The 26,269-nt window shown below is 40.9% G+C and overlaps 1 protein-coding gene across 7 annotated transcripts in view; it reads left to right on the top strand.

Annotated features, from left to right (window-relative positions):
* ATP13A3 (ATPase 13A3) overlaps positions 1-26,269 on the top strand; it is a 105,720-nt gene that overhangs the window by 44,675 nt on the left and 34,776 nt on the right. For all 7 annotated transcript variants that reach the window (XM_073358999.1, XM_073358995.1, XM_073358998.1 and 4 more), the window contains 11 exons: positions 3,059-3,139; positions 7,755-7,824; positions 8,821-8,955; positions 12,869-12,941; positions 15,820-15,951; positions 16,994-17,173; positions 21,248-21,405; positions 22,158-22,346; positions 23,517-23,578; positions 24,462-24,612; positions 25,125-25,241. In XM_073358999.1, coding sequence (XP_073215100.1) covers positions 3,059-3,139; positions 7,755-7,824; positions 8,821-8,955; positions 12,869-12,941; positions 15,820-15,951; positions 16,994-17,173; positions 21,248-21,405; positions 22,158-22,346; positions 23,517-23,578; positions 24,462-24,612; positions 25,125-25,241 — 1,348 coding nt within the window. The remainder of the gene's footprint in view (positions 1-3,058; positions 3,140-7,754; positions 7,825-8,820; positions 8,956-12,868; positions 12,942-15,819; positions 15,952-16,993; positions 17,174-21,247; positions 21,406-22,157; positions 22,347-23,516; positions 23,579-24,461; positions 24,613-25,124; positions 25,242-26,269) is intronic.

A 26,269-nucleotide genomic window follows, 5' to 3' on the forward strand; every position in this document is an offset into this window, starting at 1 on the left:
GGTTGTAAATACCTTAGCGATAACTCTGTTCTGGTGCCCTACAGAGCCGATAAGAGTAATTTCCTCTTTAATTTGAGTTAAGTTAGGAGAATATTTCTATAACTTTTGATTCCTGGAGGGTGTGCTCTTGAGTGAGTCCACTCTGATTTACTTCTACGTATCCCCTGTGCTCTAGGTCACCTGTGACTTTTTTGTAGTGATCTGCAGTCTAAATTAGAGATGTAGGGGGAAAATGTAGAGGTCAAAGAGAGTAAGAGGGAGCTTCACTCGTTTCCCAAAGGCAGGCAAGCCTGTGGATGCAAGCTGTTTCAGAGGCCCAGCATTAAGTGACATTTCTTTTTTTTTTTTTTGCAACTATTCAATATAGAGCTCACAGTGGAAGAATACCCACCTCCTTATATTGCTGTTCAGTCAAGTCCAAAGCAGAGGTAGGGAGGGATTTCACCCCAGTGGCCAGTTATCCAGCTCTCCATAAATGTACCCCAGCCATTCCACATTAATCCTGCTTCTGAGCTGGAACTCTCATTAATAATAGAACGCGGTATGAGATTGGTCTGAAAATCGTTGACCTAACAGTGCTTCCAGATAGAGTTACAGCCCCAGCTGCTCTTACTGAGCGTTATTCACTCCACCGCCTCCCTTATTCAGTAGCAGTGCAGAAGGCATTGGAGTTCAAGAAGAAAGTTACCAATGTCAGGCTCTGCAGACAAGCTTTTCCTTTCATGCTGAAAGGCAAAATGAACACATGGTCCCATTTTTCCACTTTCCAACAGCAGCTTGCTACAGTTAGCAAAAATAACGAAACCCCCACTATTAAGGAACTTTGCTACGTAAGTGAAAGCCTGTCAGTCATGTTGCCCCACAAACACTTCTTGCTTTCTAAAGAAATCTGTAAAAAAAAGTAGCATGAAAAGTTAGCAAAACCACTACATCAGAGTACAAGTAGTGATAAAACTGTAAGGAAACTTACTGTCTTTTTTGGGGACAAAAATATATATCTTGGCTAATTTCAGTTGTGTGCAAAGATCTTGTAACTGGAAGTCTGTATTCAATCCCGAAATTTACCTTAATTAGAGGTAATGTGGCAGCAATGCCTACAGGTAATTGCCCAGCACTTTGCATTATAGGACCCTATTTTCCGTTGCTTGCAGTTTGCCAGACTTAAACTGCTCAGGGTGGATTTTCCGTGAGAGGTGTCTGCCTCAGGTGTGGGTGGCAGTTTTTGTTTGTTTTTACTTTCAACTAAAACAGGTTCATCTGTTTCAGACAATGAGATTAGGGGAAATAATTTTTTTCCTCCTCTGTTAAAAATCCCGACAAACAAAACTGCCAGTTGTTTGATTAAGAAGCTTTACCTCTTCCATGCTTTGGAGCAGACATATGAAATTGGCAGAGCAGGCCACCTGTGTGTCATGGATGTCTTCTGCTGTTTCTATGAAAAAGCCTCTGAAAAATCTGTTTGCATGTGTTTAGAAGAAGTTCGTTAGAGCTTGGCTGCTAAATTCTCTGAAGATTCCATCTGTGCCGAACATACTTCATCCCTGCACAGCTCCTACCTGCCGAACTGGACTGCGCATATGCCATTCCCACAGAGTACATTAGGGTGCTCCATCCCTGGGCTTCAGGAGCTGAGTAGGGTTTCTGTGCAGTTGCTCATCCCATCTGCCAGGACTGCTGTGGCACTAGGCACAAAAACTCTGTACATGAGACTTTCTCTCCTGTGCTCTGGGAGTGAAGCAGGGTTGTGTAGTGAACGAGGTTGTTGTCAGTGTAGGACCCCTGTCTCATTTGTTGCACAAGTTGGAAAGTGCATAGTGAATGTGGCAGGGAATTGCAGGAAGAGAAAAGATGGCATTGTTGTTAAGGCCTCCCTTGGGGAATTTAATTCTATCCTGGCCTCTGCCACAGAGTTCCTATGTGATTCTGGGCAAGTCACATCAACCAGAATTTCTCTGCTGGCCACCATGTGTTCCTCATTTTCCTTGTACCCAACTTAAGACGCCTGGGGTCATATTTGCAGCAGAGCTAAGCGTTCACAACTATATATGAGGTGCATGGGAGCTCTGCTGTCCAACATATAAAGTGCTATAAAATGCTAAGTATTTTGAAAAATCAGGCTGAAGTCTTCTTAAATTGATTGTCCAAAATTAATGGACAATTTTGGCCTTAATCTCTGTGTCCAATTCCTCATTTTGTACATGAGGAAACTTACCACCTCACTTCACAGGAATGTTGTGAAGATAAGGTCATTAATCTTTGTAAATAGGTAAAATGATACTATGAACACTATAGAAAACCCATGAGGAAACTAATAATTCTGTATTTAGGGTAGTGTTTGGATGATGTGCAGTAAATACATGGGGCCACACACTGAATGATGAAGATAAAAAGAAATATTGAATCCATCCTGTGCACTGAATGAGGCAGAGGCCCTGTGGGAAAATTGGTATGTCATATAATTTAAAAATGAGTCATATGCACAATGGGGTTGAGTTAAGGTTGTATGTGGGGGTAGAAGGAAACAATGAGACAATATTGGCCAGCAGAATGGGCTGTGGTTTCTCTGTACCAGTGGCTGTCAATTTTTGTAGGCCTTGTGGAAAAGAATTTTAAAGAGGGATTTGAATAATAATTTGTAGGTCAAACCTAATCAATATCATATCCATTTTATTAAATGCAAATTAATTCAATTCTTGCCTGTTTTTTTTGGAAGCGTCCAATACTCGTTACACGGGTGTTTAAAATAAAAGTTTAAATTTAAAAATAAGTGATGTAAAAGCAAAGGGCAGATGTGACCTAACCAAGCAGTGAATTCAGGGGCCTTCTGCTCAGTCTTTAATTTATCTTATTGATACTTGCAATAAGTAGGCAAAAATGAGTGGAATGACATTCATAAGGGAGTGTTTTTTAATATTATTCTTGTATAATGCAACTTAAACTTCTAATAAAAATGTCTGGTCTTTACAGTTCCTAAGCATCTTAATGGGGTATTTTAAAAAAGGATATTAGCTAAGAAGCTTGATTCTGAGAACTTGTTTAATTTCTACAATTATTTTAGGGGACTGGATGAGTCTACTTCCTGCTCTTCAATTCATAATGAACATAGTACAGGGTTGACGAAGGAGGTGCATGACTACAGGTAATACAATATTCAGACTAAAATATGAATGTAAGAGATGTCAGAAAGGTACATTGTTATTAGATAGCTGTGTTTATGGTATTTCTCATAAATGAATAAAATTAAGTGTGATCAGTGTGTGTGGTTTGGATGTTAAACTTCCCTTCAGAAGAACACTTTACATGTATAGCCTTGAATTGAGAAATCATATTAAATTTGAGTGGTCTCCTTTGTGGTTGCTTATATCAGCATTGAATATAGATAGAAATGTTTTTTTTCTAGTCTCTTAAACTGTGTTCATGTCAGATCATTTTTTCAGCAATAGTATTACCATTAACAGTGGAATCAGCAGTGCCTATTGTCTTTGAAAAATAAAGGCTTTAATTGCTTAATTCCTGGCAGGAAATTCTTGTGATGGTTAATCATCTTTTCAAATCCACAAATTGTCAAAAGATTCAGAAATCAATTGCGAATACAATAAGCTGGGTAAGAGATATGACAGGGCTGTTATGAGCTAGCGAGGTGAAGGTGATAAAGTTGGGAGGAAACTGGGTTTGGTGAACACAATGGAGCAAAGTGTATATATCTAGGAACAAAGAATCTAGGCTGTGGTAACAGAATGGGGGACTCTATCCTGGGAAGCAGTGACTCTGAACAAGATTTGAGGGCTGTGGTGCTGTCTCAGGGCCCTTTAAATCTAGCCCCTTTTCCTGGGCTTTTAACCTAGCCGTGTCCCCTTTTCAGGGCTTGGGACACTCCAGCACTGCCCAGAGCGGGAACCCAGGCCCACCCACTACTCAGGGTCTCAACCCAGGGACCTTATACACAGCAGCCACTTAGTGCTTCCTTTACTTGATTGCTGCTACATTCCCTAGGCCTCATCCCACCTGACCTCTTTACTTCTGTCTGGTACCTTAGGACTAGAGTTCTCAGAGCCTCTCACTCCCAGGTTTAGCAAATGCAGCCCATTGAGCTCCTTTGACCACAGAGGAGCACCCTTCTGGTCTCAGCCAGGGACTGGTCCTTTTATCTGAGCCTGCTGGGCTCTGATTGGCTGCTTCCACAAGGCCCATCTAGGTGGGCCTGGAGGACCCATCTCCGCTGCTCCTTCCTGGGATAGAGTGTAGTGGGACCTTGGGGCCTCCAGCAGGTGCCTCAGAGTGCCTGGTACACCCCATCCCACTTATCTTCAGAAAAACAGTAATTAATAAATAGGAATTTTGTTTCAACTTCTGACTTTTAAGTGTATTTTATAAGATAGGTAGGGTGTTTGCCCATTTCCAGTCCTCTGGAATGTCACCTGTCCTCCATGAGTTGTTGATGATTGCCTCAGCTAGTTCCTTAAAGTATCCGAGGATTAATTTTGTCAGGCCCTGCCAACTTGAATATATCTAACTTATCTAAATATTCTTTAATCTGTTCTTTCCCTATTCTGGCTTGTGTTCCTTCCCCCTTGTAGTTAATATTAATTGGGTTAAGCATCTAGTCACAATGCACCTTTTTAGCAAAGACCTGAAGCAAAAATAGGCATTAAACTCTAAGCAGACTTCTTGGTGTCATATTAGCTTGCTTTCCCCATTAAATAGTGGACCTATGCTTTCCTTTGTCTTTCTCTTGCTTATAAGAATATAAGAATGGCCATACTGGGTCAGAGCAATGGTCCATCTAGCCCAGTATCCTGTTTTCCCACAGTGGCTGGTGCCATATGCTTTAGAGGGAGGGAGCAGAACAGGATATTTTGAGTGATTGTTGCCCTGTTGTCCAGTCCTAACTTTTAGCAGTCAGAGGTGTAGGGACACCCAGAGCATGGGGTTGCATTCATGACCATGTTGGCTAATAGCCACTGCTGGACCTATTCTCCATGAACTTAATTAATTCTTTTTTGAACCCAGTTATACTTTTGGTCTTCACAACATGTCCTGGCAATGAGTTCTGTGTTGTGTGAAGAAGTACTTCCTTTTGTTTGTTTTAAGCCTGCTGACTGTTAATTTCATTGGATGATCCCTGGTTCATGTTTTATGTGAAGGGGTAAATAACACTTCCTTATTTACTTTCTCCACACCATTCATGATTTTATAGAGCTATATGATATCTCCTATCAGTTATCTCTTTTCCAAGCTTTAAGGGTCCCAGTCTGTTTAATCGCTCCTCATATAGAAGCTGTTCCATACCCCTCGTCATTTTTGTTGCTCTTTTCTGTACTTTTTAGAATTCTAATATCCTTTTTGGAGACGGGGTGACCAGAACTACGGGCAGTGTTCATGGTGTGAGTGTACCACAGCTTTATGTAGTGGCATCATGATATTTTCTGTCTTATCTGTCCCTTTCCTAATGGTTCCTAACATTCTGGTAGCTTTTTTGACTGCTGAGGCACACTGAGCAGATGTTTTCAGAGAACTCTCCACAATGACTCCAAGATCTCTTTCTTGAATGGTAACAGCTAGTTTAGATCCCATCATTTCATATGTATAGTTGGGATTATGGTTTCCAATGTGCATTACTTTGCATTTATCAACACTGAATTTCATCTGCCATTTTTTTGCCCAGTCACCGAGATCTCTTTGTAACTCTGCAGCATGCTTTGGACCTAACTATCTTGAGTAAACTCTTCTATTGTAAACTCCTAATGTATTTGTAGAGCCTCTTCTTATTGCCTCTAATGACCCTTGCTGGGGTAACTCATTTTGTGCCTTAGCCTTTCTGATTTTCTTCCTGTGTGTTTACACTATTCTTTTGTACTCATCCATAGAAATTTGTCCATGTTTCCACTTTTTGTGTGATTCCTTTTGATTTTCAGGTCATTAAAGAGCTCCTCATGGAGCCATATTGGCCTCTTACTGTCCTTCCTATCTTGCCTTCACATTTGAGTTACTTAGCTGTTGTGCCTTTACTGTTGCTTCTTTGAGGAATGCCAGCTCTTCTGACCTCCTTTTCCCTTAGATTTTCTTCCCACGGGACCTTACCTACCAGTTCTGTGAGTTTGTCAATGTCTGTTTTTTTTAAGTCTATTCTCACTCCTTCCTTTCCTTAAGGTCATGAAACCTATCATTTCAGCCAGGTTCCCTTCCACCTTCAGATTCGCAACCAGTTCCTCCCTGTTGGTCAGCATCAAGTCTACAATGGCTGTCCCCCGGCCACTTCCTCCATCGTCCGAAAGAAGTCCCCAGCACATTCCAAGAACTTACTGGACATGTGTTTTTCCATATTACTTTTCCAATAGATATCTGGGTAGTAAAAGTGCCATTATTACCGGGTCTTGTGTTTTGAATATTTCTCTTATTCTAGAAATGCCTAATCCGCTGTCTCCTGGCTTGATCCATAGTAGGTCCCTATCATGATGTCGCACCTGTTTTTCTCCCTTTTATCTTCACCCAGAGACTTTCAGTTAATCTGCCCCTCAGTTCTTTCGGGACCGCTGAACAGGTGTATATATTCCTGCTGTGTAAGGCAACACCTCCTCCCTTTTGTCCTTGCCTGTCCTTCCTGAACAAGCAATATGCCAGTTATGAGATTTATTCCACCAGGTCTCTGAGATGCCAGTTAAGTCATAATTTAGCTTGTGTACTGAGACTTCCAGTTCTTCGTGTTTGTTCTCCATATTCCTTGCATTGGTGTATAGACTTCTAAGATGGTGAGCAGTTTCTTGCAGAGATTTCCCTCTTGTTACTCCTATGACCCTATTGTAAATTTCCATTTCTCCTCCTCCTCCCCTGCTTCCAACCCTCTTCAGGGTCACCTATTTTAATACTTACCTATGGGCTTTTGTCAGCTGGCCCCTCTGCACCGAGTTTAAAGTCCTCATCACTAGATTGGCTAGCTGATGTCCCAAAAGGCTCTTCCATTTTTTTGTCAAGTGGACAAAGCAGTCCTCCTTCATGGAAAAGCATCCCATGGTTGAGGAAAGTAAAGCCCTCCTGTCAACGTAACCTGTGTAGCCATGCATTCATCTCCAGGATGTCTGTCCCTGCCTGGGCTTATGCCTTCAACTGGCAGGGTGAATGAGAACATCACCTGAGGTCCAGACCCTTTCATCCTCATTCTCAGAGTCCTGTAGTTGTTTTTATCTGCTCAGGGTCATCTCTTGTGCATGTGGTGTTGGCAATGACATCACACTTACATGTAGCTTGCTATCCACTGTTATCTCTAAATCTTTCTCTTACTATTTCCAGGTCACCGTTCTTTGGTTTTGTATGTGTTTTTTCTTCTCTACAGTTCTATGTTTTCATGTAGCATCACATATTATTATATGTAGATCATTATCTTCATCTCTTCAGGTCATTTTGTGTTTAGGGTTTTTTCTGTTGTATGCTTGGTAGCTCTCAGATTTTTTTGGCATCACCAGAAAATTCAGTTGTGGGTCAACGTATATCTAGATCATAAATACCTGAAAGTTCAAGGCCTGCAGTGTCTCCTCCAGACATAATTTTTTTTCTACTCACTGCTGATACGTTTGTCTATTATTCATCCTCACCTAGCATTTAAAAGGCTATATTGACTGTGTGAAAGACAATCTAACACTCTCAAATGAATGGGAAGATAAAGTGCTGTAAAATAATTGAGGTTAAAATAGCAGTAATGTGGTATAAATTATCTACAACCAGAGAGCAACTAACTTTTTGGCTCTCCCTCCATACAGAAAAGTATTCTATGGAGTAAATGAAATTGCCGTGAAAGTGCCTTCCATTTTTAAGCTTCTGATTAAGGAGGTAAGAACTTTTTTTGTTTTTAAAAAAAAGTACTATATAGAATTAATAAATATTTGGAGTGTCACTGAATGTGTGAGAGGTTTCAAATGGGGATTATTTTGTATAAAGTAAATTTTAGCCCTTTTCTTCACTAGTGAGATTGACCTTAGTATTTCTTAGACTTCCAGATCAGGGAGCGCCAACAGCTGCAGGCTTTGTGGGGCCCAGAGGCCAGTTCTGTAATGCTCTTGTTATTTAGACTCAGATCATGTCAGGGCTCTATAGAGAGAGTTACAGAGCAAAACCCATGCTGCGTCTGGCCCTTGCCAGGTCTCTACTCATGAGCACTAAATATACTTGTCACAAACTGTAAACGTGGTAAAGACTCGATAAGAGTATTCACCAGATAAGTGAGTCTAAACTGCATGTTTATCTTTCATTTTTTTTTGTATCTTCTCATGGAGGTACAAACAAATGACTAGAGTTGTTTTGTTTTATGGATAATGTGGTTTTTAAACTCACTGAGCTAGCAGTTACTCCTGAAGTTTGGGCTCCTTAGGAAAATAAACTTGCCAGACCTTCAGCTGTGCAGTTGTCTGGATACCAGTTCCCTTGTTAGTCAAGTTAAAATTATCTTTTTTTCTTGAGGCTGCTGTTAAGTGTTCAGTATCATTGGAAGTAGAGATAGCAAAAGTTGGAGAAAATGTTTTGGCCAACTTCTGCTCTTACTTGCACAGGCTACTCCCATTGACTTCATTGAGAACCGTTTGCCTTTAGAATTTGGCCCTTTTTAAGGAAATCACTCTGTGATTTTGTAATTTACTCTGGCACATGAAGTGAACTGTTAGTGGAAAACAGGACGCACATAGGCAAAACTTTGAAAACGTTTTGTAAGACAGAAGGAACTGAAAAGCCTAAGTTTCTCCCACTGAGAATAAGTTGAATTTATTTTGGACTAATATAGGAGAAGGGTTACATTTGATGTAACCTTAGTATGTTTTTTTTTCTCTCTCTCAGGTTCTAAATCCGTTTTACATTTTCCAACTGTTCAGTGTGATATTGTGGGTCACTGATGAATATTACTACTATGCATTAGCGATTGTGATTATGTCTATGATATCCATTGTTAGCTCACTGTACACCATTAGAAAGGTAAGTTCAAATTAACATAGTTGTCATCACAAATATGATTTTTACTAGAGTACACATTTCAAAATCATTCCCTGAAAACCCTACTTTAAAGTTTTTAACTTCATTGTGTGTGAAATTTTGAGATGAAATTGACTCCAAAGAACTCAATGTTTAAAACAACCTCCCCCCCGCCCCTCCGGCTTTTTTTTTTTCCAGAAAGGGAGATAAGACCATTTAGCTATGTTTAAAGTGTATAAGAATCCTTTACCTAAAGTCCTTCACATGCTCTGTGCTGTGGAGATACTGTTTACATCTGCAAAAATTTACCTAACTTATGTGGATTAGTGAGGGTAAGAGAATGGTCCAAGTTATGAAAGTTGGATGCAGTCAGACCTAGAGTTCCTGGGTGCTTGGATTTGGTTTCTCAGTTTGACCCCCATAAACAGATATACAGAGGTCAAACTGAAAAACATGTGGCCTTGGGGTTGGGTCGTGTTGAATGTTTACCTCCTGTTGGCCAAAGGGAGGAATGACACTACAACTCCTAGTTCAGTCTTATGGTTCATTACAATACTTACAGATTACTTGTTGATACTGGTTGCTCCACCTTGTATGGACGATTCCTTGGAAGAGAGAATGAAGGGGGTTGAGCCTCAGCACTGTCACACAGTGAACTGCAAATCTGGTGATCTACTTTTAGTGCAGAGATTGGGGTTGCAGTTTACTGAAGTTGAAATTAATGAGATTATCATATAGTTTGTGGGACTCTGAATTCAGAGCCAGGAAGTCTTGACTGAAGACAGAACTACCATGGAACCATTTAAAAGCAATGTTCAATAGTTCGAGGTCAGAGAAGACTTTTGGCTCTTTTTTTAAAAAGAGCAGCAATTAAAGTTCACAATCAAGCTCTGCATTTTTAAAATGTATAGAAATTAGTGAGTATGAAGTTTGCATTAGAATTAGAGCAGAGAGAATAATTCATTTTTCAGTTTGGGAGCTGAACCGAAAAATATGATGATAAAAAAATCAGTTTGGGTCAATCCAAAATTGAAATTTTTAGATTTCTGACTGAAACAAGAAATGCCCCAAAATTAATTTTGATTTTTACTCCCCAGGACCTGAAGCTGCTGAGTTAAGAGCTATGAAACTGACAGTGTCAGTTTCACTCAGCAGCAGAGGGCTCCTGCAGCTCTGGAGCAGCCCTGCCATGCCCAGCTAGGGACACCAGGACTCCAGGCCTATGGCTACACTGCAATAAAACACCCCCAGCTGATTGGGCTCATGGGGCTCAGGCTGCAAAATGGTAAAACTGCAGTGTAGACATTTGGGCTCCGTAGACGTTCGGGTCCTGCGAGCCCAAGCCAGCCGTGGTGTTTTATTGCAGTGTAGCAATACCCTGGAGTCCAGAGTTGGGAATCTGGGGCTTCCAGGATTGCCAGGGAGTGGGGAGCCTTGAAGCCCTGGCATGGCAGGTGTGCCCTGAGCCACAAACCCTAGAAATGCCGAAGTCTGCGGCTCTAGGGCAGTTCCCTGGTGGGTCTGCCCTGGAGCTGTGAACCTGGCAGCACTGGGGTCACCAGCACCCTGCTGTGGAAACACTGCCTTGGATTTGCTGAAATGTCATTGAATCCAAATATATTGGGTTCAGCAAATCGGCGTTTTCTGATGAAGCAAAGTTTCATCAGAAAATTTCTGATCAGCTTTAATTAGCATTTGTTCAGTGAATTTGCACTCCCTCTCAAGAAGCCTGGGTAAAAATATGGGCCTTGCACTGCTCCTTAAAGCTTGACACATTCCAGGTTTTTTGGTCCAAATTCATTTCCTAAAATATTCTATATGAATGGGTCCCATAGTACTATGCAGTTCAAGGTCATTTAAAGAAGCTTATTCTGTGGCATGATAGAGTATGGACCTAGAACATGCAGTGTCAACTGACAGCTCTCCGTCACACCTACTCTAAAGAACTCGGAGAAGAACCCACACCACAGTTTACCCAGGAATTTAAAGATATCATCAAATCTTTCCCCACACAACCCCAAGAGAAACTCTACAAACTCATTCCCCAAGAACCCACCCCAGGGACCTTCTACATCTTTCCAAAGACACACAATCAAAGAAACCCTGGCAGACCCATCATATCTGGCCACAGCACTCTTACTGAAGGAATGTCAGGACTCATAGAAACCATCCTCAGACCACTCATCACACAAAGGGCCAGCTTCCTCCAGGGTACAACCGACTTCCTTCACAAACGCTGCAACATTAACAACCTCCTTCAGAACACCATCCTCACCACCATGGATGTCACTTCCCTACACATCGATATCCCTCACAATGACGGCATGACTGCCTGCCTCAAATATTTACAAGACAATGGACAACCCTCAGTTATCCACCCCAAACACAAAGCCAAACTCATTCATTTCATCCTCACCCACAACAATTTTCCATTCAACAACAGTCACTGTGTCCAACCCATGGGTACTAGGATGCTCCCAACATGCCAACCTCTTCATGGGCCACCCTGAAGAGGAATTTCTGGACAAATGGACCACGAAACCAATGACATACCTGAGGAACATGGATTACATTTTCCTCCTCTCGGCAGACAGCTTAAACTCCCTCATAGATTTCCACCACAACTTCAGCGACGGGTGCTGGTTGCTCAAACTCTCTCTGGAGCACTTCCACATGAGCATCAGCTTCCTGAACACAACAGCAAGCTACAACAATGGAACCTGACAGACAACGATATGTAAGAAACCCATGGATCACCACACCTCCTTTACAGATCCCATAACCACCTCAAACACATCAAGGAATCTGTTATCTACAGCGTGCTCAGATACCACAGAATTTGCTCTGAGGAGAAAGTCCAGGATATACACCTTAACACACTCAAAGCCACCTTCACCAAACAAGAACACTCCACAAGAGAAATAGATCACATCATGGAATAGGCCACCAAAATACCCCAAGAGAACCTGCTTCAGTACAGAAATAAAACCCTCTCCTTCTGCACACTCCTACCACAACATGCTGGAACCCATATAGGGTATCATCAAACAACTACAACCCATGCTCGATGGGGACCTGATCAGGAAAGATTTCTTTCAGGAACCTCTACTTCTGGCCTTCAACCGACCCCCCAGCCTCTCCAAGCTCATCATCAGAGCAAGCTCCTCACAGACCAGGAAACACCAACTCAAAGCGGCACCAGACCCTGCCAGAACAACAGATGCAATATCTATGGTCATATGTCCACTGCCTCAATGCTCAACACCCCCCACAAGACATCTTTCGAGATCCATGTGTCTTACACATGCTCATGACAACATGTGGTATATGTTATCCAGTGCACTAAATGCTCAAACAACAACTATGTGGGTGAATCACTGAGCACCAGACAATCACTGAGCTCTCTAATAAATTCTCACAGGAAAATGATGAAAGACAAAAACACCCTATCACCTGTGTCACTTCACAAAGTGATCAATCTATATGTGATCTATCAGTCCTAGTCCTCAAAGGAAACTTGCACAGTACCTTTGAAATACGAGTCTGGGAGCTTAAATTCATAATCCTGCTAGATACTACAAATCATGGACTGAACAGAGACACTGGATTTATGGCTTATTACAACAATCTATAACCTACTAACAACCTCCCCGCCCCCAGCTGCCACCCTCCCACTTCCTTTAACACTTCCCCAGTCATAGGGGGAAAGAGCCACTTCACCATGAACAGTCCCTTGAATTACGTGTTAGCTCCTTCTGCTAACCTTAAAGAACTCTGTGTAAGCTTGAAAGTTTGTGTCTCTCCCCAACAGAAGTTGGTCCAATAAAAGATATGACCTCCCCTACCTTGTCTCTCTATGGATCTAGAAGACTGTTAATGCTTCTAATTAGTGACTTGTTCTTTTCCCCCCTTCCAGCAATATATTATGTTACATGACATGGTGGCAGCTCACAGCATTGTCAGAGTTTCTGTCAGCAGAGCGAATCAAGGTGAGTTGCCCTAGTTGAAAAGATAAATCTAAAACTGGTCCTTAATGAATAGTTAAAAATCAATACAGGTCATTGCGTAGTTCTATATGATTAAAGCAATTGGGTCCTTGTGATCTCTTAGCAACATTGCTCAATAAAAGGGGTAAGTGGAAGTTAAAAGTTGAGAAAATAATCTACTTGAGTGTCTTCTTCCAGATGATCAGCTCAATATTTATGCTGGAGCAGATCTAGACTAGCCCCTCGTGTCTCTCACCCATTTTCTTTTATCTACCTCTCCATGCATATAGCAAACATTGCAATATCCTACTTCTGGCCTAAGGATAAAAATAGAAACCCCACAGGGAGATATTTTTTAGTACCTTTCAGTAAATCAGAGCCGGAGCTGTAAACTCCTTTGGCAGCCACATCTCCAACTATTGCAGGTTCTGCTGGCATGGTTCTCATAACAGAAGAACTAGAGGTCACCAATTTAAATTAACAGGCAGCAGGTTTAAACCAAACAAAAGGAAGTATTTCTTCACAGAATGCACAGTCAACCTGTGGAACTCCTTGCCAGAGGATGTTGTGAAAGCCAAGGCTATAACAGGGTTCAAAAAAGAACTAGATAAGTTCATGGAGGATAGGTCCATCGATGGCTATTAGCCAGGATGGGCAGGGATGGTGTCCCTAGCCTCTGTTTGCCAGAAGCCAGGAATGGGTTACGGGATGGATTACCTGATGATCCCTCATTAAGTAACCGGCCTACCTGTTAGTCAGTGAGGGGGGCAGGGAAATAATAACAGAAAATGTGGAAATGACAGAGGTGCTTAATGACTTCTTTGTTTCGGTTTTCACCAAGAAGGTTGTTAGTGATTGGAAGTCTAACGTAGTGAATGCCAGTGAAAATGAGGTAGGATCAGAAGAGGCTAAAATAGAGAAAGAACAAGTTAAAAATTACTTGGACAAATTAGATGTCTTCAAGTCACCAGGGCCTGATGAAATGCATCCAAGAGTACTCAAGGAGCTGACTGAGGAGATATCTGAGCCAGTAGCGATTATCTTTGAGAAGTCGTGGAAGACGGGAGAGATTCGAGAAGACTGGAAAAGGGCAAATATAGTGCCCATCTATAAAAAGGGAAATAAGGACAACCCGGGGAATTACAGGCCACTCAGTTAAACTTCTGTACCCAGAAAGATAATGGGGCAAATACTTAAATCAATTTGCAAACCTCTAGAAGATAATAAGGTGATAAGTAACAGTCAGCATGGATTTGTCAACAAACAAATCATGTCAAACCAACCTGATAGCTGTCTTTGACAGGGTAACAAGCCTTGTGGGTGGGGGGACGTGGTAGATGTGGTATATCTTGACTTTAGTAAAGCTTTTGATACTATCTCTCATGACCTTCTCATAAACAAACTAAGGAAATGCAGCCTAGATGGAGCTACTATAAGGTGGTTGGAAGACTGTTCCCAGAGAGTAGTTATCAGTGGTTCACAGTCATGCTGGAAGGGCATAACGAGTGGGGTCCCGAAGGGATCAGTTCTGGGTCTGGTTCTCTTCAATATCTTCATCAATTATTTAGATAATGGCATAGAGAGTATACTTATAAAGTTAGTGGACGATACCAAGCTGGGAGGGGTTGCAAGTGTTTTGGAGGATAGGATTAAAATTCAAAATGATCTGGATAAACTGGAGAAATGGTCTGAAGTAAATAGGATGAAATTCAATAGGGACAAATGCAAAGTACTCCACTTAGGCAGGAACAATCAGTTGCACACATACAAAATGGGAAAGGACTGCCTAGGAAGGAGTACTGTGGAAAAGGATCTGGGGGGTCAGAGTGGACCACAAGCTAAATTTGAGTCAACAGTGCAACGCTGTTGCAAAAAAAGAGAACATCGTTCTGGGATGTATTAGCAGGAGTGTTGTAAGCAAGTCACGAGAAGAAATTCTTCCGCTCTACTCTGTGCTGATTAGGCCTCAACTGGAGTACTGTGTCCAGTTGTGGGGACCACATTTCAGAAAGGATGTGGACAAATTGGAGAGAGTCCAGTGAAGAGCGACAAAAATGATTAAAGGTCTAGAAAACATGACCTATGAGGGAAGATTGAAAAAATTGGGTTTGTTTAGTCTGGAAAAGAGAAGACCGAGAGGGGACATGATAAGTTTTCAAGTATGTAAAAGGTTGTTACGAGGAGGAGGAAAAATTGTTTTTCTTAACCTCTGAGGCTCGGAGAAGAAGCAATAGGCTTAAATTGCAGCAAGGGGAAGTTTAGGTTGGACATTAGGAGAAACTTCCTAACTGTCAGGGTGGTTAAGCACTGGAACAAATTGCTTAGGGAGGTTGTGGAGTCTCCATCATTGGAGATTTTTAAGAGTAGGTTAGACAAACACCTGTCAGGTATGGGCTACATAACACTTAGTCCTGCTATGAGTGCAGGGGACTGGACTAGATGACTGCTCAACGTCCCTTTCAGTTCTATGATTCTATGATTACCTGGTCTGTTCATTCCCTCTGAGGCACCTGGCATTGGCCACTATTGGAAAACAGGATACTGGGCTAGATGGACCTTTGGTCTGACCCAGCGTGGCCAATTCCCATTCCCCACCTTAACAGGAGTCTTGAGCTGCCTTAGGTTCCTTGTGTGGCAAATTGTTTATTGTATTATTTCTGAGGCACCCATCAGTGTAAAATCAAGGGTCCATAGAGAATGTTAGTGAATCATTAGTTTAATCATTTTAAGTCATACTATTCATAATAGAAACAGCAGCATAATTGCTGTAGCATGGGCCATGGCTGTTATATTCATGCAGGATTCTGTTCCTGGTGCTGATTTGCAAGACTTTACAGTTGCAGAAAAAGAGCTTGTTCTTAAATTCTTGCCTTACTTCCAGAAATAGAAGAGATCCTTTCCACAGACCTTGTGCCTGGAGACATCATGGTGATTCCATCTAATGGGACAATCATGCCCTGTGATGCAGTACTTGTCAGTGGTACTTGCATCGTAAATGAAAGCATGTTAACAGGTGAAGTAAAATTTACATCCTGGATGGCTGAACTATATGGCTAAAAATGCTAGTTGATAAAGTTATGTCATTGTTCTTTTTCTGAGTTGCAACTTACCTTATCAGAAGGAATTTGTTTACATACCCTGAAATGTGTATTTTTATAATGTACTCAAGACAGTATTGATAGTATTTATACAAATCTTGGCAATATTAATGTTATTTAATAAGCATTTATATTGTGGTACTGCCTATAAGCCAACTAGATCAGGGCCTCATTATGCAAGGTGCTATTCTCTTTATTTGTATAATTAAAGGGGTAATGAGAAGGTGTCTTCATCTCACTGTTCTTATTTAGCTCTCTTTTATTTTCACTGTGTTAGTTAAAATAAGCATGTTTCTGTTAAGTAAGGAATCTGCAAGCTGAGAGTTTAAGAATTCTCAAATGTAAGGTCCTAAAATGTGAACCGTACTAAAAGACACGTCCGTGCAAAGCTTTTGGATCGCCTTTCCTTTCGGCAAGATAAGTGTTGGTTTCGAGCTGGGTCATGTTTAATTGCTAGGCATGATAGTATTTTGGTTTTGTTTATAAGTGTTGAACTTGCTACATGAATAATTAGCAAGCCAATGATCAAACCTGGGTAAAGGTGGGTTGAGGGAGATGTGCGAGCACAGCTTACTAAGGGGAGCCTTGCCTGTATCCAGCGACTCTCCACAGCAACGGGTTGATGTATTGTGTGACGGGTTTTCACTACAACCAGCGGCACTTTTATGTTTTGCTACCCGATGCAGCGATTTACAGGAGGGAAGCCTGGGAGTCAAGACTCTTGGATTCCGGGGGAGGTCTAGAAGGTTAAAGAATGGGATAATGGGAATTAGGATTCCTGGGTTCTTTTCCCAGGTGTGTTACTGCCTGGCTGGGTTAACTTAAGCAGATCACTTTACTTCTCTGTTATAAAATGGGGATACCACTCACTATTACAGAAAGTGCTTTGAGAGCTGTGGATGAGATTATTATTTGTATTTGATTTGGACGAACTGAAGAGCTTTTTTTCCATTTAAGGTGAAAGTGTTCCTGTAACAAAGACTAATCTCCCAAATCCTGCAGAAGACCCAAAAGCAATGGGAGATGAAATCTACAGTCCAGAAGTACATAAGCGACACACTTTGTTCTGTGGAACCAATGTCATTCAAACCCGTTTTTATACTGGAGAACGAGTCAAAGCCGTAGTTGTGAGAACAGGTACAAATTTTAATTGTTCTAACTTATTTGCATACTGTTTGATTTTTATAGTTATGTCTATCTGCTGCTTTCTACCTTTTGTCGGTTAATTTAGCTGTATTAAATAGATATTTGCTTTAGGGAATAACAAAGTTACTTCTAAAACTTTTTTACAATGGTACTTGATAATGCCTTGCAGGCTATTGAGTTTTCAGCACTGACAAACCAATTAACCATTAGAGTCAAGGGATTTAAAACATGCCTAGAAACATTTGCAGTAGCATTAAACTCAGTTTGCAGTGTTTTTGCTCAAGAGTGTGTTGTGTCTATTTCTTTGATTTTTTTTTCTTTTAGATACACTTGCCTGTCTCTCACGTTGAAGAAGTAAATATATTTAAAAGGCAGTCTCTGCCCAAAAATGGCAGACACCTTGTTGTATATTCACTAGCTTTATTTATAAGACTATACTTAGTCATATTAATATTCTGGATTACAGAGCTATTAAAGTACTGAGAAGTATCATTTTAAAACTCTGCATAGGATTCCCCGGAATAGCTGTCAGTGTGTTGCAAGTCTGTTCCTTAAAAAGAAGCCTACCTATAGACCTATGCGTAAACCATAGTTCTAGACAGGAGAGCTAGATTTAGCTTGAATAAAACACTGTGAGCTTTCTAAAGGAGTTTCCCAGTAAAATCATTAAACCCCTAACAGCTTTTCATCAATGCCTGAATAAGATGCATGGATAGATGATTTTCATTTTTAATATAGGCATGGACTAATCATCTTCTATTCTAATCTTACTGCTGTGTGTTTTTTAAAAACATCTAACTCATTTTTTTCTGTAGTTTTATTTTAATCTTATTTCCTTTCTATTTTATAGTAGTTTTTTTCTAGTAGACATATGTTTGGACTACTATTAAAGACCAAAAATTATTTTCAAAAGACAAATTCTGATAGAAACACTGCATATGTTCAGTTTAAATTCTTCTTTTCTTTCTGATTCATTTTGTTTTTCATTTTCATTGATTTCTGAGTTCTTTAGGTAGTGGAGGGTTGGAACCTGAGGAATGTCAGTGCAGATATGTTAAATGTAAACATTCTTAAAATTATATATCGTTTTCTTTCTGCATGTAAAATATGTAGTCTACAAATAACCTCTGGCAAAGGAGCCCAGTAGTCTCACTTCCTGCCTTGACTTCAGATTAAAGGCAATATCGTAAATTGCCCTTCATCATACTGAGGTCTGTAGACGTTCATAGTTCTGCATAGTCCATAGTTTAAGTACCATGTTAATTCAAGTAAAACCTAGCTTTGAATTCTTTCAGAAGGGCCTCAATGTGGATATACCAATGTCCAAGCCAAAAGGTCAAGTCTCTGTAGTATAATTTTACCAGGAGCATGTTGAAGAAAAGGACATTTTGTACAAATCCTAACATTAAATGCTTCGTTAGGTCAACAACCTTATTCCAGACTCGCAAGGTCATAGAGCAAAACCTTGGAACTTCATTCTGCCTCTTATGGAATTATCCAGATTGAACCCCGGCCAGGAAGTGTCCTTATACTTTCTGTTCATTAAACAACTCCCAAGAGCTACTGTCTCTGCTTAGATACATTTTTTAAATTAGGAGCTTTCTCAGATTAGACCCAATATTGTTCTTTTAATTCTGACTGGTAGTCCTGTCATAGCACTCATTCCCTTAATATGTTCAAGAATATTATTTATTTTGAACATCAAAGTCCAGTTCCTAGAAGTTCTGACAGTGTCAGGCCAGAGAAGTCAAGTCTCATGTATTGAGATCTGCTATGTGGGCAAATGTCCACAAGTTCCTAAATTCACCAGATTTTACATATTGGCCATCCAGTGTTTAGCCAATGCCATTTTTGGGCAGAATTTTTCTCCATGCATTAGGGCCCAGGGGTCACGGGTTTCTTTTCTCACTGCTGGGATGCCTCATTGTGGCTGCATCTGGGGAATAGCTGTGACTGGTGTGATGCCCCCTTCTGTCTCTGCTCCTGGAGCAGCCCCTCTCATGGTCCAGGAGTTAGTGCTTCCTTTTTGAGAGTTGGGATACTCCCTCTTCATGGCTTGGCCTTCGAGCCAGGTCCCTATGTGTCTTCCCCCTTCTGAGGTATCAAAGACTCTCTGTAAGAATTGTCTCAGGCAGTCTTCCAGATCACTGCCCAGACTGTGACACGTCCCCCGTGGCTGATAGGGGAATCTGGGTCTGCTCTCTACTACAGGTTCCAGCTCAGAGACCTTTGAGTCAGCGGCCAAAGTCTTGCTACTGTTTCCCTCAGTCTTTTCCTACTCCACCTCTGCCAAACTTCCTTCTGCACCACCTTCCTCAGGGCCAAGATCCCAGGGGTTCCGCTTGTTTTCTCCTTTTCCCTCTCTAAGCCCAGAGAATGACTACAGGCTTCCATGCTGCAGCCTCCTCCTGCCCTTGCTAATTGGCCTTATACCAGCCCCCTCCTGCTCAGCTGGCCTCCATCCTCAGTCAGGGATTGCTTATCAAACCTAAATGTCCCTCAGATGTGACCTGTCAGGTTACTTAATGCCTCTTGGGCCACATTTACCCTTTTTGGGCTATCATGTGGGGCCCACACTCCATTATAGAAGATCAGGGTGGGAACGGACCTCAGGAGGTCATCTAGTCCAACCCTGTGCTCAAAGCAAGACCAGTCCCCCACTAAATCATTCCAGCCAGGGTTTTGTCAAGCCTGAGCTTAAAAACCTAAGGAAGGAGATTTCACCACCTCCCTAGGTAACGCATTCCAGTGCTTCACCACCCTCCTAGTGAAAAACTTTTTGCTAATATCCAACCTAAACCTCCCCCACTGCAACTTGAGACCATTACTTCTTGTTCGGTCATCTGATACCACTGAGAACTGTCTAGATCCATCTTCTTTGGAACCCCCTTTCAGATAGTGGAAAGCAGCTATCAAATCCCGCCTTGTTCTTCTCTTCTGCAGACTAAATAATCACAGTTCCTTCAGCCTCTCCTCATAAGTCATGTGTTCCAGTCCCCTAATAATTTTTGTTGCCCTCTGCTGAACTCTTTCCAATTTTTCCACATCCTTCTTGTAGTGTGGGGCCTAAAACTGGACACAGTACTCCAGATGAGGCCTCACCAGTGCCGAATAGAGGGGAATGATCATGTCCCTTGATCTGCTGGCAATGCTTCCCTGCTGCAGAAAGGGTTAGAGGGTAACCTATTTCCACTCAGGTTATCTAGTAAGTTTTGCACTGTAGTAAGACTTGGTATCAGATAACAAGCAAGGATTGTCTAAGTCACTTTAGAGCCCATTCCACAAGGGCACAGGCAGCTTCTGGAGCTGAGTTCATACATTTACCTCTAATTATGCCTTGGTTCAAGCTTCCATATCGGAGGCCAACTTTGGCAGGGCTGTCCTGCTGTTACTTTGAAAATAAGACGACTCCTTCCCACCTCCAGGTTTGAGATAACTGCTTGTTAGTCATCTAGAGTGGAATCTCTGTGAGCAATCGCTTGAAAAAAGAACAGTTACTTACCCTGCAGTAACTGTGGTTCTTTGTGATGTGTTGTCCACACAGATTCCATGGCTTCTTTCCCACTAATTCAGAATCCTTTCCTTTTGGAATTCTCATTCATTAAGGAACTGAGTGGCTACTGAGGCCACCCAGCTACGGTGGACACAAGGGCAGGTGGAGTGCAGGCATGGCCCCAACAAATACTGTTATGTAAAAAGAATCCAATCTCACGTGCTTATTAACCCGTGCATGCCTAGAGTGGAGTTTGTGTGGACAATAAATCTTGAAGAACCAGTTACTCTAGGGTAAATAACGGTTCTACGTGCAGGATTGCAGCTAAAGTATAAAGACTATCTGAGTGAAACACTGATAAAACTAAATTTGCTCTTCATCTTTTTAATGATTCAATTCTGGAAGTCAGAATTTGCAGATACAGCATGCTAATAGGTTTAGCACGTACAAAATCTGAGGATCAAAAGACTAGCTCAGGATTTTAGTCTCTCAAAGGCTTTTGGTGTATTATTGTATGACATTGCCATTGTTTTCACTTTTAATCTGATACTTTAAAATCCCTCTCATTATAGGCTTTAGTACATCAAAAGGACAGCTTGTTCATTCGATACTGTATCCAAAGCCAACTGACTTCAAACTCTACAGAGATGCCTACATGTTTCTGCTGTTCCTTGTGGTGGTGGCAGGTGTTGGGTTTCTTTACACAGTTGTCAATAGCATACTAAATGAGGTATGGTTACCATCTCTCCATCACCCTACTAATTTATTTTAACTGTAGAGGCTGATCTGTGTTTTGTTAGTAGGGCTGGGTGAGCTTGTGCAAGACAACTTTCTGCAAATACTAAGTCTAATTTTTAAATGAAACCTTTGTGGCTGCATTTGTTTTCTGTGAATGTTGTGGCAGACAAATTTACTGACAGGAATGTTCAGCAAAAAAGCAAAATTTAAGGGAATATTAGAGGAAAGTGAAATTTGAATTTATAATCACAAGCATTTGCACCAGAATACTGATTCTAGAAGTTACTGTGATCCAGAGAAGAAATAGGATACCATGTGACTTATATCTAATCAAAACGAATTAGTTATTGCATAGGCAAAACCTATTACACAGAAATGAGCTACATACCAAGGAGCAGTCATAGAAATTATTTGGTGAGATTATAAAAAATACAAATTTATCAAATTTGTTGCACATTATTCACTCACTTTAACTTTTAACTAATGTATGGGGAAAGATACTAAAGGCTTAAAAGTGTAAACCTTTTAGTACTAGATTGCTAAAATTGTATTGTGCAAGTAAAGTTTTGCTAACTTTCTGAGCACAGCAGAAGCTACCTGTGATAATCCAGGAAGAGATGAAAGGAGCTTCACCTCTGAAATTTGTAGTCCAATACTCCCTTAAACTTAATGTACTAAGGAGAGACTGGTGAATCCTTTGAACTCTGGATTTTTATTCACTTAGTGTACTTTCTTTAACTCTAGGTTCCTGCTCATATAATAATCATTGAGTCTCTTGACATTATAACCATCACTGTGCCGCCTGCACTTCCTGCTGCAATGACTGCTGGGATCGTTTATGCACAGAGACGGTTGAAAAAGATTGGTATCTTCTGCATCAGTCCTCAGAGGATAAATATCTGTGGCCAGTTGAATCTCGTGTGTTTTGACAAGGTTAGATACATTTTAATTCTTTTTTGCTGGTTATTGGCTGGGAAGTGTTGTGTGCAATTTTTAAAAAGCAGCAGTTATAGTTGTGGATACAGTGGCATTCGTAATCATGATTTAAGGGCTAACTTGTTAAAATAAAAAATTTCTATTCCAATAGTTATAGATCCTAAGTGAATTCGTTGGTGGTAGATGCTAAACATAGAAATAACCCTAGCAAATAGTTAAAAATGTGAGTGGAATGTTACTCTCAAAGCTCCAGACGCTATTTTGTCAATAGTTCCAAGAAAGTGTTGTGTGGAGATTGGGTCCAAACTGAAACTGTCTGATGGCCCCCAACCTTCAAGAAAATTCGGATTCCAACTGTGTAGCTCGGCCTCATTTCTCATTTAACTTTAATTAAAATGAAAGGCCAAGCTAATATGTTTAAGGTTGTTCCTTTTGTAGGAATAGGCACAATTAAAAGTCATAAATAGTGCAAGTAAACACAGCTAGTCTGTCTCTTCCTTTCAGCTAGTACTTAATCCAAACTTCTTTCCCCTCTAAATTTTTGTCCTTAAACTGTCTACACAACTGTTTTATTTCTGTTTGGCAGATGTATTCAAAATGGTGTGTTAACGCTGTATAAATAACTACTGCCACTGCTAACGGTTTAGTGCCGACCCTCCCTCTCCAGTTTGGGCTGTTGCTCCTTTGTCCATCTGTTGTCGTTTTCACTTAGAATTCTACTTAAAGGTTTAAGAATTTCCTCTTCCAAAAGGCCTTGTGAGCTCACATAATTGAGGGTTGAGCGGCTGTGTATTCCATCCTGTCCCCATGAGCACAGATAGCTGTAGTTTTTATTACAGACACTGAGCAGTGAATACATAGCACTGGGCCAGTGACATAGTCATATAATTCTGTTTTACAAAATGAATGTTTCCACAAAGCCATATGCAGTTATCAGCAGAATCCATGAGGAAATGTGCTCTTTTTTTTTTCCTCTGTAAAGGTCAGTTAATAAATATCAAATCTGTATTTTGGCTGGAAGGAAAAGTGCAACACTTACTGCTCAAGTGTAACTTCGTTCATTTTCTGCTAATATTTCTGCTGTATCCACTGGCACTTTTCAGAGCCTGCCTCGGCTCTGAAGGCTTTCCCTGTTGATACTGTTTTATTAATTTGTTTTTGTGGTAGACTGGCACTCTTACTGAAGATGGCTTAGATCTTTGGGGGATCCAAAGAGTGGAAAATGCTCGGTAAGGACAAATGTGCTGTAATATTTGCATGGGAGAGAAGTTTGGTTTCATTATTTGTGATTGATATGAGAGCAAATCTGTAACTGGCACTCAGAGACTACAGTGATGAGCATGATAGAAGAACCTGTATAAAGTAGAAAAGAAACTGCGATATTTTCTGTTCCTGAATGTGCACAAAAAAGTGTCTAGAAAGGGGTACATATCAAAATGTGATTAAGACTTGGTGAAAAGTCCATGACACTTTCACACAGCTCTAAAATGTGGGTTAGCTAGCTGAGGTGGGAGGAACCACAATGGAATTATGAACAGAGCACAGAAACCATGCAAACCATGGCTGGGATGATTTAGTTGGGGATTGGTCCTGCTTTGAGCAGGGGGTTGGACTAGATGACCTCCTGAGGTCCCTTCCAACCCTGATATTCTATGATTCAAAGTGATTTGTGAGCTTGGTCTATGCACTTGTTTTTGACTTTATTATCACTGGCTGGTCAGGCTGTTTTATCTGAGTTAGCATGAACTTGATTCAGGCAACCCACTTTTACTTCCTGTGTAGACAGGCCCCATGTGAAGTTACAGGTGATCAAACCAGAGGTGGTTGACTACTTACATAGTGGGGATGGGGATTTCAAAGGAGCCTAAAGGGTGTACATGCCTGTATCCCATTGAAATTCAATAGGAGCTGGTTGCCTAACTCCCTTAGGCTCGACTGTAAATTTCAGCCTGGAGTCTTAATCCATTCCCTGTGTTGTGTGGAAAGGATACGCTTCAAAAGGCTTGTGTATCCAGTGTTCTGCTAATATAACCCTTTGGAATTATCTCATAATAAACTATCGTCGCACAAAGCACATCATCACTTCATTGGCTTTACTGTGTTCTGTGTTAGTTTCCTTTTTCCAGAAGATAGAGCTTGCAATGAGAGCCTGGTGAAGTCTCAGTTTGTTGCTTGCATGGCAACTTGTCACTCACTCACAAAAATTGAAGGAGTGCTTTCTGGGGACCCGCTTGATTTAAAGATGTTTGAAGCCATAGGATGGGTAAGTCCACTGGTTCTTTCAAGGGAATCAGCATTTCTAAGTGCAATAATATGAAATGTCACATAGTCATATGATATATGATCTGTTATATGCTTCCTCAGATTGCAAGATTTAAATTCCTAGGTGTGCTACAGTACTGGAGTGTCACTCTAAAGTGAGTGTGTCAACACAGAAACTCATGTTTTAAAAATACTTATTTCTCATACTGAAACCTAAATTATTGAAACTGAAAGAATTCTTAATATCTAATTTACTTTTCTCCAATCTTGGGAGTGTGGGGTCAGTTTCTGGCACAGTGTGTGCACCCTTTTTTAGCTAAAACTTTTGAAGGGACCTTGGTCTATCTGCTCTTTCATTGGTATTTAATATTGTTGATTCTTAATAGAAATCCTGTTGAGAAAGATCAGTGCTCTTGATGTTGACTACTGGAATTTTTGTTGTTTTCAGAAATATAATTGTCTGATGTAAAGTTAGTTAATGAAAGAAGTGAATTAGGTGTTGTTTTCATTTAGATTCTTGAAGAAGCAACTGAAGAGGAAACAGCTCTTCACAATCGAATAATGCCAACCGTGGTTCGACCTCCAAAACAGCTTCTTCCAGAATCCAAACCTGCCACAAATCAAGAAATGGTACAAAATATCAAAGCAAATATAAACCTCTGTTCTGCACGCATTTTGTTCTTTAGCTTATTAGAGGAGTTAAGAATGGATGCATGTTCCCCATGTATTGTGGTCCTGCAGATCTAATCCTAAACAGGAACAGGACTGGTCACTACTTCTAAGGGAAAATTTAGGGAACACTCGGGTATTGCAGGAGTTGGTGATTGGGTAGAATGCACTACTCCCTTTGACACCAAATTAATGCATCAGTATGATGATGCTCTGACCACTTCTGGTCGTTTTAAAGATACTATGATGCTTTTTGAAACAATTAGGTACCCTTACCTGGTAACTAGTTTGCCTCTGTATGCTCCCCATGTAGTAGCTGCAATATTCTCTGCTTACTTCCTGTCCTTAGGTGTTGAGTGGAGTTGGGAGTGCATTGTTAAACTCGTACCATGTTTCACAACAGGGGTCTGCATTTTAATTCGTATAACAGCGCTGAATTTATAGCAATAAGGAATAATACTTAGCAATTCTCTAGCACCTTCAATCCATGAGTCTCTAAGGGTCTATGGAGAGGGTCCCAGAACCCAACCTCCAGCCTGAGCCTGGAAGTCTGCACAGTAATGAAACAGCCCTGCACGCTTGAGTTGGCTGGCATGGGCCAGCCACAGGGTTTCTTTGCTGCATAGACATACCCCAAGTGCTTCTCAGCCTCTAATGAGTTACACCTCACCACCGTCTGTGAGGCAGGTAAGTTTTCTCCCCATGTGGAAGAACTGAGGCACAGGGACACATAGCACCGCTGTGGCAAAGCTGGGAATAAAATTCTTATCTACTGATGCCAGGCTCATCCTTTCACTGTTACACCCTATTTGTGAAGTGCTTTGGGATCATTTGGGGTGAAAGGCACTATAGAAATGCAAGACATTAATATCAAACTTATTAAGCCTTATTACAATGCAATGCCATTTAAATTGAAAATCTATCTTGTGGATGCAACTGGCATATTATATTCTTCAGGTGTATTACTGATATGATACATACCTGATAAT

Source organism: Lepidochelys kempii, chromosome 9, assembly GCF_965140265.1.
Source record: "Lepidochelys kempii isolate rLepKem1 chromosome 9, rLepKem1.hap2, whole genome shotgun sequence".
In the NCBI taxonomy this organism is placed as follows: domain Eukaryota; kingdom Metazoa; phylum Chordata; order Testudines; family Cheloniidae; genus Lepidochelys; species Lepidochelys kempii.